Source organism: Chenopodium album, chromosome 3, assembly GCF_948465745.1.
Source record: "Chenopodium album chromosome 3, dcCheAlbu1.1, whole genome shotgun sequence".
NCBI classification, from domain to species: Eukaryota; Viridiplantae; Streptophyta; class Magnoliopsida; order Caryophyllales; family Amaranthaceae; genus Chenopodium; species Chenopodium album.
In genome coordinates this window covers 62,748,992-62,765,225 of record NC_137836.1, presented here as the reverse complement: position 1 = coordinate 62,765,225, position 16,234 = coordinate 62,748,992, and the positions used below count along the sequence as shown (strand labels likewise).

At 35.3% G+C, this 16,234-nt stretch overlaps 1 protein-coding gene across 1 annotated transcript; it reads left to right on the top strand.

The window, feature by feature from the left end:
- The first annotated feature begins 8,960 nt into the window (after positions 1–8,960).
- Positions 8,961–15,601, top strand: LOC145624027 (uncharacterized). Its single transcript, XM_081676951.1, has 9 exons — positions 8,961–9,135; positions 9,302–9,430; positions 12,688–12,749; positions 12,849–13,085; positions 13,164–13,331; positions 13,485–13,534; positions 14,114–14,243; positions 15,064–15,101; positions 15,236–15,601. The coding sequence occupies exons 1-9, from the start codon at positions 9,114–9,116 to the stop codon at positions 15,330–15,332; spliced, it is 933 nt and encodes a 310-aa protein (XP_081533077.1). The 5' UTR covers positions 8,961–9,113; the 3' UTR covers positions 15,333–15,601.
- The last annotated feature ends 633 nt before the right edge of the window (positions 15,602–16,234 follow it).

The following is a 16,234-nucleotide window of genomic DNA, read 5'->3' as shown; positions in this document are numbered from 1 at the left end:
AGTAAATGTTATAAGAAAAAGGAGAATAAAAAAAGGTGGGGGGGGGGGGAGAGTGGTAAATATTATAATTTGATATATCAACTAGTTTTTGGCCTGTGTCATTATACGTATATTTTAAATGAGGTTTTATGATAAAAATTATGTGATAAAATACAAATATAGATTAAATTGGTTACACAAGTTAAGAGACGCACACAAATCATACAATGTGTGTGTGTGCGCAATATAAGTAACCTATCAAGCTCGATTTTTTTTCCTTTACAATATTATCTCCTTAATTTTAATTAAAAAAATATTAGTGGATTTAAAAATTGTTGATAAAATATAATAAAAAAATTATTCTATTATATATATATATATATATATATATATATATATATATATATATATATATATATATATATATATATATTATTAAAAAAAAAATATGATCATGATGATGATGTTATGTAGGCTAAATATACAATTTGACTTTCCTAAAAGAAAACTTAAAAGGAAAAGATGGCCATTATTTTTTTTATCTAGATGATTTTTTTTAATTTTTATTTTTTTTAAAGGATGGTAGTTCTTTTTTTTTCCCCTAAAAAGAAAAAGGTGAAAACATTTGTTGTAAATAAAGTAGTTTAGCACAAACCGTATAAGAATATTTAAGTAAGATAAAAAGATAATCTCACAAACAATGGAACAATATCGTTGCGCCGTGATGCAATTCACTGACTTGAAAACGAATTTTCGATTTAACTAAGGTGCTTAATTGTATTCGTCGGCATGAACCCTAAGGTTAACACACCATTTCCACACAAAAGACACTTTTGGGTGGAAAGTTTGAGTCGAGTAAATTATGCCGATAGAGAATGCATGTGTTTAGACTATTGTGCTTGATGTATTTTTCAGTGTAAAAATCAGAAAAAGACTTTTATTTATAAAGAAACATGAAAGAACATAGAAGAAGAATCTCAAACATCAAAAGAGGTGAATAATCACCTTAAACATCCTCTTAAATTGGAGGTTATGAGAGTTTATTTATCAAGAGAATTATGGTGGTGATTAATCACTTTAAACATCCTCTTAAATTGGGGTCATTTCTTGAGTAATTCTTAGAGCATCTCTAATTAGGGCCGAGCAAAACTACCCGAAAAACCGATTCGTAACGTTCCGAAAATTAGGGTACCCGATCCGATAACCATAATGGTTCGGGTACCCGTTCTGATAATTTGTTATCGGGTGTGGTTATGGGTATCATTTTAAAATTAACGGTTACCCGATTCGATCCGATAAGCATTTTTTTTTTGCTTTTTTTCCCTACTTAAATCTAGGAAATTTTGTCAATAACTACCAATTAAATCACGTGTTTTGAAAACAACTACCTATTAAAAAAGTTTTTTTAAAAGAACTACCATAAAGTTGTAAAAAGTTTAAGTAGCACTACCACTCTAACAATTTTGACTAGAATCTCTGGTATTTGAGTCTCATTTTTTATCACTTTTTACCTTTATGAAGGGTAATTTAGTCAATTTAGATGATGATTCTATGAGGTAAAGGTAAAAAGTGGAACTTACATGCCAAATATTATACTTGGAATTATCAGAGTGGTAGTGCTACTTAAACTTTTTACAACTTTGTGGTAGTTCTTTTAAATTTTTTTTTTAATAGGTAGTTGTTTTCAAAACACGCGCTTTAATTGGTAGTTCTTGACAAAATTTCCTTAAATCTATTAATATAAATCTAAACTTTTACTTTACTTCATATTCACTTTATAATATAAATGATTAGTAATATTATTAATAATTTGGTCAAGATCATATGGTATTGTTTTTAATTAGTTGTAAATTATATGATAATAACTACATAATTAAGTTTAATTATCATTATTGGATATCTTATTGGGTATCCGATAACCGATCCGAAAAACCGGGTACCCGAAATCCGGGTACCCGAACTTATCGGTTCCTATGGGTATCACTTTTAGTGATTTTGGTTATCGGGTACCCGAACCGTTAGTACTAACGGTATAGGTACCCGTCCCATGCTCACCCCTATCTCCAATGGTTGAGTTATAAGGACTTGCTTGCAATATAAATAAAATACTTAGCTACATGCTTACTATTGGAAAACAAAAAATTGAACAACATGCTAGCTATTGTAGCCCAACCTAGCTACATGCTTGATTGAAAAAGAGACCAATAAACTCCACTCATATTATAACATGTATATAATTATTTAATTTTTTTATATTTTATTGATTGCAAACTACAAGATATTGTAGCTCACCATTGGAACACTTTGTAGCTAGAAATTGTTGTACCTTAAAAATTGATGTGACAAACCAAGCTACAAAGCATTGTAGCTTATCATTGGAGATGCTCTTAGAACTATTCAAGAAATGACATAACACCACATCATCTGCCTACTCATCATGACACGTGGCAGACTCATGTCTTCCCATTGAGTTTAAATAATACACATACACACATCAAGGTAAATCTAATAACGTCTTACATATTTCTTTCTTCGAGCTATCTAGTATATATTACTAAAAGTAGAAATGTAATTAACGGAAGGGAAGGTTAAAATGGAAATGTAACCGTAGAAAATGAATGGAGAGAGTACATTTATTCTATAAAATAACAAAAAAGATGGTCAAAATTGGTCAAAGTTGTTATAAAAGTTAATCTCAAATATTCAAAACTCAGTAGAATTTGTTTATATATACACCTGGGTGCACCGTATACGTAAGATTAGTTTTGCTCTAATTTGATGATTAAATGTAAAACAATCATCAAAACGAGAACAAAATACTCATGGGTATACGCCCTGTACGATACACCCGGTTGTATATAACAATCTCTCAAAACTCATAGAGTAATTAAAAAAAAAAGGATTTCAATTATAATTGTAAGTGTTAAATTTATAAAAATGACCAATATCACAAAGGAAAAAATACACTTCAATAATCCCAACTAAGGTTTTTTTTTTTATTTTTTTATTTTTATTTTTTTATTTTTTATTTTTAAATAATTCTAACTATTCCTTGAGTTTTCATCTAATAGTCCCAACCGGTCAACACCAAGTCAATGACTTGCTGTAATTGGTAACCAATACACGTGTCAGCACGTGATTGGTCTAAATTAAAAAAATAAAAATACAAACTAAAAACCCTAACGGCGACCACTCCGCCCCTAAACCACCGCAAAACACAAGGGCCAACCCCCAGCCCGTCGAAAAATGACCGACCATCTCCCCTCACCTATGAAAAATGGTTGGCTCGCCTCTCCCAACCCCAAAAACCACCCAAGCCGACCCATTCCCACCCATTGAAAACTTCTACCACCAAATCCGACCGTCGAAAATAAGCTTCCCACCGCCGAATGCGACCCTCTTCCCTTCCCCAACCCCCGAATTCGGCTCCCTAGGCGATTTCGAAGGTGTAGGAAGGAAGGAGTTGCGGCACTGATTATTTTTTTGGTTTGTTTTTCAGCGAAGGGGGCGCGAAGGGAACACAAAGAGTGATGTAGGGGGTTGAGGTGGATCGGCTATGTCTTTTTTTTGGGTTGGGAGGATCGGTCGACCATTTTCGAAGGGTTAGAGAGTTGGCCGACCAGTGGCCAGTTTGCTATGTGGGTTGCCCGGGGTTTCACGGTTGGCTGTGTGGGTTGGGTTGACTGGATTGGTTTCTAATTTTTTTTTGTTTTTCTTTTATTGTTTTTAAAATTTTGAAATATTCAGGCCAATCATGTGTTGACATGTGGCATTTAAAAAAAACCCCTTTCAGTAGGTAGCCGGTTTTTTGGACCATGGAGGAAAACTCAAGGCATAGTTAGGATTATTAAAAAAAAAATAAACTTTAGTTGGAATTATTAGATTAAATCGGTAGTTAGGATTATTAAAGTGTATTTTTCTTAAAATAAATTCATTTTATTTTATTAGTACAAGTTAAGAGATGCACGAAAATTCATGCGTGTGCATTTAAATAATCTATTAAGATCAATCATCTGTTTTTTTTTTTTCCAGATGGAATTTTTAATGGTGTCCTTTTTATTTTATTGTTTTATTTTTTAAGGATGGTAGTTTTTTTTTTTTTTTTTTTTTTTTTTTTTTTTTTTTTTTTTTTTTTTTTTTTAAGACTAAGGGCATGTTCGGCAAAATATAGCTGTGAAGGTAGTTGTAGCTGTGGAGATAGCTGTGATCTGTGTATGTAGCTGTTAGCTGTTAGCTGTCAATAAGCTGTTAGCTGTGAAAAAAGATAATTCAGGTATGATTGTTCGGTAAAGTAGTGGTTGATTAGCTGTTACATTTAAGAATCAAAATTTAATTTTTAAAACTATACATTAAATTTTCAAAAGCTACCTCAAAAGATACCTCTAACTTCAAAAGCTAATAATCCTAACTTTTAATAAAAGCTACCTCCACCACTAAAAGCTACTTGAACCATTACTTTGCCAAACACTCACATTTTTTGTTGAGTAGTGGTTTAACCAAGTCAAACCACTAAAAGCTACCTAAAAGCTACTCAAAAGCTAGCGCCGATCACGCCTTAAGGATGATAGTTTTTAGTAAAAAAATAAAAGGGGTATTTATGAATTATGATAGGGTTTTATTTTAGGAAAATTTGTCAAAAATAACATCACCTTTGGGCGGTCTTCCAATAATAGCACCACCTTTTGATTATTCCAGAATAACACCACCTTTCACATGCATTTGCCAAAAATGAAACAAAAAACCGGTAACCTGTTTTATAGGTAACCCTGGGACACGTGTTCTAATTTGATTGGTCAATTTATTTATTTTTAATTTTGATTTTAAAAAAACTTTAAAATACTTTTAAAAAAAACAAAAAACAAAAAATAAAAAATAAAAAATTAAACCCCCCTTCCAGCCCCTTTCATCGGCGTCCACCATCCCCACCAAGACCATCCACTTGAAACCCTCCTCTGCCCACCCCCTTGCACCGGCATCCACCACCCCCGCCAAGACCATCCACCTGAAACCACCCTCTCCTTGGCCCCTCCACTTCCCGACCCCATTTCCAGCACCCCTCCCCTTTACCGACCCATTTTCGGCCCCTCCCTCCTTCCCTTTTCAATTTCGGCTTTCCCTCCCTAATTTATGTAGGCTAGGGTTTCGGGAAGGTGGTTTAGGGTCAGATTTAGGGTCGGGTTTGATTTTCATGTTGTATAGCTATAGGTTTAAGGAGGGGGCACCGATTTGCGGTGGCTGAAGGGGGTCGTTGTTGGGGTTTGGTGAGTCCGACTCACCGCGGAAACAAACCCAAAAAACAAGACCGCACTCGCAATAAATAAAACCATAAACATAATTATATTAATCACAAGATTAAGATAAGATAATTACCTTTGACGCGTGCTTCGCTCCAAAATGAGCTCTTACTTGAAAGCTTCAAGTCCCGCTCACACGGAGACCTCCAACGAAGTCCACCCGCACCAACAAAACCGACTAGGTCCAATGTCTTGGGGTTAGCAAGACCCGACCAATAAAACCCGAGTAATTATATTGAGTTCAAAGGTTTTCACTAATTGTGATACCTTTTTCAACTCTTACTCAAGCCTCATTCCCAATGCCCATACTTGGGTATTTATAGGAAATGAAGGGAGTATCATTTACTCTCCCATCAATGTGGGATAGTATGATTTTTCCATTTTATTTTAAAGCTAAAATAAAATTAATAATCAAACTAGTAATAAATCAACAAGTGGCAAGCTCATGTGAGTGGTTAGGTGAGGACCACTTGGAGAAGGGGAGGACCAAACTTGCTCCCCACTCCCTCTCCCATAACCGGCCACCTCACTCCACACACACTCAAGGACCACTAGCCACATGGCACCCACCCTTGGGCACCAAGGCAGCCAAGGTGGGCTGCCATGTGCTGCTGTCCGTGGCAGCCACGCCCAGCAAGCCCAGCACTTGCATGCGGGCTGCCAGGCGCTGCTGGCCAGCAAGCCCAGCATGCTTGTGCGGGCTGCTGCTGGCCTTGGCCAGCGCTGCTAGGCAGCAAGCAATGGCCTAGCCATGCTGTTGCTAGCTGTGGCGAGCTGGCGCGCCTAGCGTGCTAGCTGCTGCAGCTTGTTGCGGCATGGCTTGCTAGCCATTGCGCGCACAAGGCTGTGCCTAGCATGCTAGCACACACTAGGCAGCGCCTAGCCTTGCGATGCTAGCATGGGTGCGCTACCACGCACCAGCCAGCCTAGGCTCGGCTTGGTGCGCATGCTAGCCACCATGCTAGGCCATAGGCCCTTAGCACTCGGTTTGCTTGGGCATTCCGATGCTAGGGGTATTTTGGTCTTTTGTTGATTTATTACTATTTCTCGTCTCGTCTTTCACTATTTTTCGACTTGACTTCCGACGCTCGGTTTCGACGCTTTCTAAGCTCGAATTTCCGACGTCTAAATAAATATTACTCGGTCGACTCATTAATTCCTTCCGAATTAATTCGTCGGTTCGGTTTGTTGAATGCTTGGGTGTGACCCGAAGGGTTCAGTCAAGATTAAGCTGTAATATTAATTATTCATTAATATTACTGATCGAAAGCGGCCTCCACCCAGGCATTCCGATCACTTGACCTCACTGAATATATTAGCTTTCTAATAATTCTGAACCCACTAACGGAATAGTACACTTGTTCGAAGGACACCATTCCTTTCAGTCGTATCCAAGAGGGGAAAGGGGAAGAGGGTTGTTCACAAGCAGTGTTGGGTTGTTCAAGGGCAAGGGAATGGGTGGAGGGGTGTCGTTCAGGGGAAGGGGAAGGCAGGGGAGGTCGATCGGCGGCGAGGGTGGGGAGGGGGAGGGGTGGTAGTGAGGGTGGGGGCTGGGAAGGGGGGCTAGGTGGTGGTTTTTTTTTTTGAAATTTTAATTTTAACTTTTTTTTAATTACTTAGTTTTTTTTAAAAAAAATTGACTAATGAGATTGTGACACGTGTCACATGTAACCTGTAAATCAGGTTACCAACCGGTTTTGTTTCATTTTTGGCAAATACATGTGAAAGGTGGTGTTATTCTGGAATAATCAAAAGGTGGTGCTATTATTGAAAGACTGCTCAAAGGTGGTGTTATTTTTGACAAATTTTCCTTTATTTTATTTTTTTAATTGCATTTATTTTTGGTAAAAATGTAATTTTTAAAATATAAAAGAATGTTTTAGGAAAAGCAAAATTTATTTACCAAAAAGTCCTTTCATATAATACTATAGATTTAGTTTAAATACTACATTCCTCCGTTTTTTCAGTTGACAACGTTTGACTTTTACACTATTCACGGACTACACTTTGACTCGCTTTTGTGACTTATATGTACGATAAAATATAATCATGTGTGATCTTGTTTGAATCGTCCATATGTATATATGTATATTTTACTAATATCCACTTTATATAATTTTACAATGTTGATAATTGAAGTTATTAAGTTTTAAAATATGTGTTGACTAGCGTGATAATAAAAAGGTGTCAACTAAAAAACAGATGAAGTTCTTTATGCTCCCTCCGTTTTAAAATACTTGCTCCACTTTCCTTTTTCGACTGTTTTTAAATACTTGATCCATTTCTTTATTTGGAAAAATTTTACAATATTTAATTAATTTCTCTTACCTAGTGGACCCACCATTAATCATCTTTTATTAATTTCATGTTCTCTCTCCTCTAATTATCTCCACTACTTTTGCATTTTATAATCTTTTATTTTTCCACCTACCCCACTACCTTTCTATGTTATTAATTTCTTCAATTTCTTCTTAAACTCTACGCATTGAGAAATGAAGCAAGTATTTAAAACGGAGGGAGTTGAAAAAAAAAATGATTTTATTGATAAAAAAAAACCCAATTATTGTGATACGGAAAAAGGAGGAAGTAAAAATGGAGGGTTGTGAGACAAATGCAAATGTCTCACAACCATTAAAATAACATAAAAGTAAAAAGAGGAGAGAGAAAGGAGGAGAGAGATAGGAAGAGTGAAAAAGGTGGTGTGGGGCCCACTAAAACTTTTCAGAATTGGTTTCACGTGCAAAAACGACAAAAAAAATTAGGACCACAACTACTGAGAGTATATTTTGTACCACTGAGGATTTTTATAAGTACCACTAAAACCGCATTGAGTACCACAGGGAGTGTATTTTGTACCACTGAGGGCATGCCTGGAATTCCATAAATTAATAGGGGGTAATATCTAGTGGGGTAGATTCTGCTTGAGTTTTGATTTAGAGAGTAATATTTCATTTTCTAAGGTTTGGCAAGTATCCTGGGGTAAAGACAACTTCATGGCAATCGACGGACGACGGCAACCATCATGTCGATGATAAATTTGAGACCACCACAAGCATCGCCTCACTTGAAAGATAAAAAACCTTAACCTTTTGTTCGACTATCTCTTCAACCAATGGCTCAATTCATGACACTTGTTCGTAATTCGCCAGAATTGATGAGCTATGGTGGCGGCTCGCAGCTTCCATCGGGCGGCAATAATGGCGGCCAACAGCTTCAATTGGGCGGAGTGATATGGAGGTGAAGGAGATAGCATGAGCAGGGGAGAAGGAAGGTACAATATAACAGTGGAGAGTATTTTTTGTAACAGGGGAGATTGTTACCCTAGGGGGGAGGTGGGTACTTATTAACCCCCTTTTTAAGGAAATAGATTACCCCACTAATTAATTACCCTTGATCCATACTAAAAACAATTCCAGAAATTTTACTGGTGTATTTTTACCCCTCCCATTACACCCATTTCAGGCAGCCCCTGAGTTGTAATGGTATTATTTGATAGCCTAATTAGACATTTAAACCTTTTTTTAAATACCACTAAAATTATATTTTGTACCTATTTTATACCACTGAATTTAAAATGGCAAAATTTAAATCCTGCATGAAATGACCAATCTACTCCTGCAAGACACTTCTAAATCTCTCTCAATCCTCCGTTTATATAGCCTCCGGAAAAAGGAGTGATACATTGAAAAGAGAGAGAAGGGAATCCCAACTCGCAACTCGCAACTCGCAACTCATACTTTTTCACTACCAAGTATTTCTGATTTATTCTCCGGTACCTTGATTGGACCTCTATTGTTCATTCTTGTACAGATTCTCAATCGATGACCAAATTAATTAACAATGTCCATTTCTAACTCCTCAGGTTTTTTCTTTTCCCTTTTACATTTGCGTCATCTACTGATTTTAAACACCCATCTTGGAATTTCTTGTAAAAAAAAAAAAACCATCTTAAAATCATTTATTTTTTTTGAGATATGTGTTTTAAAAATTGGGAATTTAATCTTGAATTAAATGCAACATAATTGCAGATTCTGTAATGGACGTTGATGATAAGAAGAAACACAAATGGGGTTTGCCACCATTATCAACCATTGTTTATCACTTCGGTACAAGTGGGGTTTCTGTTGCCACTGCTACAACTGTTACTCATCCTTTAGGTTTCGAATCTCTCTCTTATATCATTAATTTATACAATATTCTTTTTGAAATGCTTTAATTTGTTTGGTTGCTTGGTTTATTCATTAATGAAATTTAATTTTGGTGATGGGAGTCTCATTGAGGTTTTAATTTTTAAATACATTGTTGTGGATTCTCATTGGTAGTTAAGATGTGGAATCGATTTGTAAAATGTTAATTTGTAAAATGATGTTAGATTATGGTTTAAAAATATCATCTTTTTACTCTGTTTAGATTTTCTTAATAGATTATCGAAGATATATGGTTGATGTTGTGAATTGGCAAATCAAAGTGTTGTAACTACAAAATAGAGGTGGTTTAAATAGGTTTTGTTTATGGACTTAGGGTGATGACAGGAATATCCTATATTCATGGCCATTGGAGATGCTTTGCCTATGGTTTTCAAATATACTACTTCGTAATTGCTTGATGTTACTTCTACATGCCTATATATGATGTTCATGTTAGGGGTAAGACATGGTTTTGAATTGTTATGTAGTGGGTAACTACAATGGGTGTATGGTCCTCTTAGCTAAACCCTCCATCCTTCTAATATTGTCCCATATTCCTATTTGGGATGTCCCATTGAGTCTTCCCTATTTCCTTAATAGTATATTTTCCCTACTCAACAATTAAAGTGCTTCACACTAAAAAAAAAAAAAAAAAAAAAAAAATCCTCCCACATGCTTTGACTTAGCTCGTAGAAAGTAAAATATGGGATATAGTGCAATCTTAGTGGGACGAAAGAAATATTTTATTGTGTAATGTTTATGGGGTTTAGTTCTTAGCTTTCTTTGAATTACAAATGTGTGGTTTAGGTATCGGTAAATTGAAGGCTTGAGCTAGATTGATTACAAGAGTTGGCTTACCTAATACGTAGAACACTCGAATACGCGAAACGATTGCAAAATTCACAATGCGCTAGGTGGTACGATATGAACAATACACCCTAATAAATATATATATATTTTTAAATACAAATTGTAGGGAGAATTGGTATGAAAGACTTACATCTGGAGTTCATGGAGAGGAAGGGAGTATTAGGTAACCCTGCAAAAGAAACATAGTGAAACAGGAAATCAAAAGAAGGAACCCTCTTTAAGTCTCTATGGTGTTTGGTTAGAGTAATAGAGACAAATAAACAAACCCACTCTAATTGATCTATTTTTACTCTCCACCACCCCTCCTTGTTAAATCCTATCTCTTTGCATTGGGATATCACAATAGGGTGAATACGCTAATTTGGGAGTGTTTATATGCAAAAGTATTGTGTATTAGAACGAAAGTATTAATATGGAATTCAGGGGTAGGGGGAGTATTAGACCATCTCCAATGGTGAGACTCAAATTTGAGTATTGAAATACAAAGTGAGTTGTTTTTTTACTTTCAATAGTGATACCATACTCACTTTTTAATTTAGCAACTCATGTGAAGCCTAATTTCCCAATGGTGAGACTCACTAAAATATACAAATGTCACTTTCAATTTATGGCTCACCAAATTCATTTCTTTTTTAATATCAAATATTGTAAGATTAAAAAAAAGGTTAAAACTTAAATAAATTACAAAATATATTACAATATTGACAAGGGACCCACACTTTTTGTCAAATGAGACTCAAAGTTGAGTATCTAAACTTAACAACTTTCTTTTGGAGTTGCTAAGGTTAAATACCAACTTATTGGTATACATTGCAAAAAATACTCTCTCTCTCCTAAAAATACTCACTTAAGTCTCACCATTGGAGAGGGTCTTAGGTAACCCTGTACATCCCTAATATGAGGATTTAACATGATTAAAATGTTAATTGTTGACATGTGTTAGTCGATTGGTTATATGCATAGCTGATGATTAGAATTACATGGTATATTAGCAAAAAAGAAAATCAATTTAGAGAGAGAGAGAAATATTTAAGGAATAGTTCTTAAAGCATACATCCAGAGTGAAGATAGAAAAATTAACTACCTCTTTGTTTAGTTTGATTGTAAATATAATCTTGGTAAACTGTCTTTTTCATTTAAATAATCTATATCAAACAAATATAAAGATGCTGAGTTTCACAAGACCTTTCCCGGCGTGCCTCCAAAACACATAGGAAACTTTGGATTGCTAAAAGGCAACTAAGTGAATAAGTTTCATATCCAACGCTTTAAAGCTAATTCCAATGAAATGTAATTATCTTGCAATGTAAAATACATGTCTGTTTCCTATCCAAATAACTCTTATGGAGCACTATTCTATTGAAATGTACTGTTTAATATTTTTAAATTCATATTGAGTTTGTATAAAAATCTTCACGTGTATAGAAAATGATGAAGATTTCAAACTCTTTGATGTTGTATTTTGAAATTATTGTGTGAGAGATAATTGGAAGTGTCTGGTGGCCACATTGGACAGTCCGAAAGGGAAATAGCCTCTGTATTGTATGGCAAATTACTACCTCCTTTCCTAAAAGACGTTCCCATTTACCTATTTTTATCAATAAATGTTTTGGGTATCAATATCATTAAAATCTTTAAAAGTTTGATACTACATATCAAGACAATTCAAACAAAATTCCATAAGAGTATATTTTTCCCATATATTTATCGAGAGAGTCCAATATTTCATTTGTGTTGGAATCTATAAAGTTTTTAGATTGGAATAACTTTAAGGAATGGAATTCTGCTAAAGTTACTCAATTCTTAGTCTTGGATATTATTCCCCTATGATATTTCTCAGGGGAATATTGTTATTCTGTAAGCAAGTAGTCATATTTGTATTCGCTAAAAGATTATCCACATGGATGGATTTGGGAGTGGTAAGCTGCAACATTAGGACCGTATGGAAAAGTCCATTCTCATCATGGTCGATCCACGTTCTACCCTAGTGCCCAGAAAACTGGGCTTTCTTAGCTTAGAAAGCTAGCTGCCCAAAAGCCCACTGCTAAAGCACAGATTCCACATTCTCAAAAAAAGAATTTCCCTGTCTTGCTGCAATACCAGTCTCGCCCTTTTCAACCACTCGAGAGTCGTTGGGTTCAGTCAGGGGAAACGGTTGTTTATCTTGTTTTAAGGACTTATAATAGTTCTTAATGGCTCTGATTGATGGGCTGGGTTATCATTGGAATGGGATTTTAGTTGTACTTTGAAGTAGTTATGTGACCATTCGCTCTGTTCATATACAATATGGAAGCGTGAGACCAAGATTCAATCTGCCAGCACTCTGAAGTCTGAATACCTTGATTCAATTCTTGCAGATGTTCTCAAAGTAAGGCTTCAAATGCAACTTGTTGGTCAGAGAGGACCTTTAACTGGATTGGTAAACATCTAGGTTTTTGAAGTTTTATGTACCTCCTAAACTTTAATTTTGTGACATTGAAGACCAGTTGAATTTTTTAGCCATTTTCAACCTCTGCAGGGACACATCTTCACCCAGATATTGAACAAAGAAGGATTTAGTGCATTGTACCTTGGATTGACACCTGCATTGACAAGGTCAGTTCTATATGGAGGATTACGTCTAGGTCTGTATGAACCTTCAAAGTATGTGTGTGAAGTGGCGTTTGAATCAACAAATTTGTTTGTAAAAATAGTTGCTGGAGGCTTTGCTGGTTCTTTTGCAACTGCAATGACTAATCCTACTGAAGTTCTGAAGGTGCTCACCTTGTACTCTCTCTCTGTGTATCTCTCTGTGCGAAAATGCCTTTTGTAATGAAGCAACTCTTTGAATCAGGTTCGCTTGCAAATGAACTCAGGAACGAAAGTTGGTGCTATTAGCCTAATGCGCAAAATTGCTTCAGAAGAGGGTATAAGTGCTCTGTGGAAGGGTGTTGGTCCTGCTATGGCAAGAGCTGCTTCCTTGACTGCATCACAGCTAGCAACATATGATGAATCTAAGCGAGTAAGCATGCTATTTTCTCAACTGTTTAAACCTTTTAGATTGTCATAAGTAGACATCAATATTATAAAACATCTGATGATTGTTGTTCAGCTCCAAACATTCTTGCTTTATGATATTTGAAGTCATTGAATTACTATTTTTTTTGCATTGCAGGCTTTGACAAGATGGGCCTCTGTTGAAGAAGGATTTTCTTTGCACCTCATGTATGCAGCAGTATTTCTTGCTTTACTAACTTACCTGGTGCATTATTTTCAGCTTTTATGGTTTGTCTCTTTTTAAAGCCCAAAATGTGATGAATGATATCTGGAAGTAGTCCTCTTGGTTTATGACTTCAGCACGTGGCTAATATTCTGCATTATCCATGATATGCACATATAAATTATTTCTCTTGCTTACAAGGTTACGATTAATGTAATGCAGAGTATAGTTTGTGCTTAAACTCCACTTTAGTATTTTTAATACAACTAATGAACTAACGCAGGACCATGAAGACCAATACGATGTAGCTTACAGGTTAGCTACACCTCATTAATGTAAATCTTTGACATCCCATGTGAATTTTTTCATTTCACCTTCATTTGCTAACTAAATTTCAGACTTAATAGTCAAAGAGTGTTGTGAAATTGCATTAGATGTCATGCCCCCTTTAAATAAATTATAGGCAAGGGTTTGATATTGTGGATTAAAATAGTGGGCCAAGAGAGTAGCTCTTTTATTAGAGTTTGTGAGTTGTCTACACTCTACAGGTTTTCTGGGACTGACTCTTTGTTTATTTACAATAGGTCAAGTACTATAGCTGGGGTTGCCAGCACTCTGGTCACGGCACCCATGGATATGATCAAAACACGTCTAATGTCACAAAAGGAATCAAGTGGCAGGAATTATAAGAATGGACTACACTGTGCCTACCAGGTACTGAGATAGTCTTCATACTATATTTCAACTTGCTCATATGTTTTATATTCCTATTGATTTCAGTGACTGCTTATACCATTAAGGCTTGAACATTATGCCTTAATATAAGTGTTCAAGACTGAAACTTGTATGTGAATCTTAATTAAGAATCCAAGATATAATTGAAGCTTGGATTCTGTTGTTTCATGCATTAACAGGGAGTTGAATGCTATTTTCTTCCTCCGTATTTCCTAGCAAACTTATCACCCATGCTAAACTGACTGACTTGTTTTTTAGGTTTAGGTGTCACTCGTACTTATTGCCTTATTGGTCCTACACACTTAAATTGGTCCTGTCTTCTCATCTTGGCACTATTTGCTTTTGATAACATGAGTTTTATTCTTGTACTTCTGACTAGGATGCTCATTTTGAGAGAGATTGTGTTAATTTTTTGCATCTCATTGCTATCAGCTGTCACAATCTGTAAATTAGTAGTGCTCCCGCCATTCCATTCGATTATAGGGTGCCTCAAAATTCTCTCTTTGTATTCACTTTTATCTTTTTTAATTTATATTTTACAAACTTTCTTTAATCACCTTGGATGCTGCCATATGCAAATTTGAAGTTAAATTTGAGACAGAAGTATTATAAATATGAAATTTTCAAAGAAGGCTTATTTTTAACTCTTGCTGTCATAACTTAATGACTTGCATTTCTACCACAATTTGTACTTGTATGTTTTTTGTACAAAATTGTTACATTATCAGCTTTGAACTGGTAAATTTACCTAATATAGTAATTGGTATTCAGTTTCGTCATATCATTTCACTTGTTGCAGGTCATGCGCACTGAGGGTCCTCTTGCTCTTTACAAAGGGTGAGATTTCACATCTATATCTCTACCGATACTTGTCCTGTCCATTTTATCTCGTACTCTACAGTTATAAATGTAGCTGTCTGAGTAATGATAGCAGCTGGCTGAATGAAAATTTTGTTTCTTTTCTACACCAGGGGCTTTACAATTTTTGCACGGTTGGGTCCACAGACAACAATCACATTTGTACTTTGTGAGAAACTCCGGGAATTATCAGGACTCCGTGCCATTTAGTTCCGGCGAATTTCTGGCAGCGCTGTTAAAAGATAGATAAGACAAGATTCTTTTCCTCCTTTCATTTTTGGTGATCTGAAGAGGGGAGTGACGAAAACAGCACCCCCTCGGTTTTGCATAATCTGATCACCATACATTCTTCTGATTATACATAGATTTCTTTTGTGTAAGGTTGGAAAATATTGTTTTGAATTATGACTTTGTATACATTTAGTTATTATTTCGTCAATTTGGATACTCAGCTTGTAATCAATTACTTTGGTGAGGGACATGAAGAGCAACTGTCATGATGAACTGTAATGTCCTGTTCAAGCAGGCTGTCTAACACCAATAAAAGCAGTAGTTGCTAATCTGTTGGAATTTTCTTTCTTTATTTTTTTTTTCTTTTCTTTTGGATGTACATTAGTTGAGTTTAGCTAATGAAGCGTTTAGTATGTGGGATTGAGAAGCGTTTAGTATGTGGGATTGAGAGTTAGAGAGTAGAAATAGTGATTTTTCTTTATGCAAACAAAACATCCTAAAAGTAATTTACTGCTGATTTGGTATTCATTTTGCTCATTTCAGAACATTCGAATGAGCAAAAACTGCCGAACTCTAAGAAAATAGAGATTGGAATTTAGATTGAAAACAATTCATATGTTAAATATCTAAATCTCGTGTTTGATAAGTTAGACCTTGTTTTATTCATCCTTTTTTTTTTTTTCTACATGATTCAGGATTAATCCACAATTTCTATGTTAATCCTAGGTGCATGATACTCCAGGTTTATAAAATCTAATATATCATATAATAACTAATATATAAAGCTAAACTTTTAGTCAGGCAACGAGACAGCGACACTTGGCGTTCTAAATTTTCGTCAAATGTCACGCCACGTTGGATAAATTTAATAAACTTTATAA

What these genes read in the sequence shown, in the direction of transcription:
- LOC145624027 (XM_081676951.1), top strand. Translation starts at nt 9,114, where the DNA reads ATGTCCATTTCTAACTCCTCAG. An exon ending in AACTGTTACTCATCCTTTAG is followed by an intron (nt 9,431 to 12,687) that starts GTTTCGAATCTC and finishes CAATTCTTGCAG; the next exon opens with ATGTTCTCAAAGTAAGGCTT. An exon ending in CCTCTTGCTCTTTACAAAGG is followed by an intron (nt 15,102 to 15,235) that starts GTGAGATTTCAC and finishes TTTCTACACCAG; the next exon opens with GGGCTTTACAATTTTTGCAC.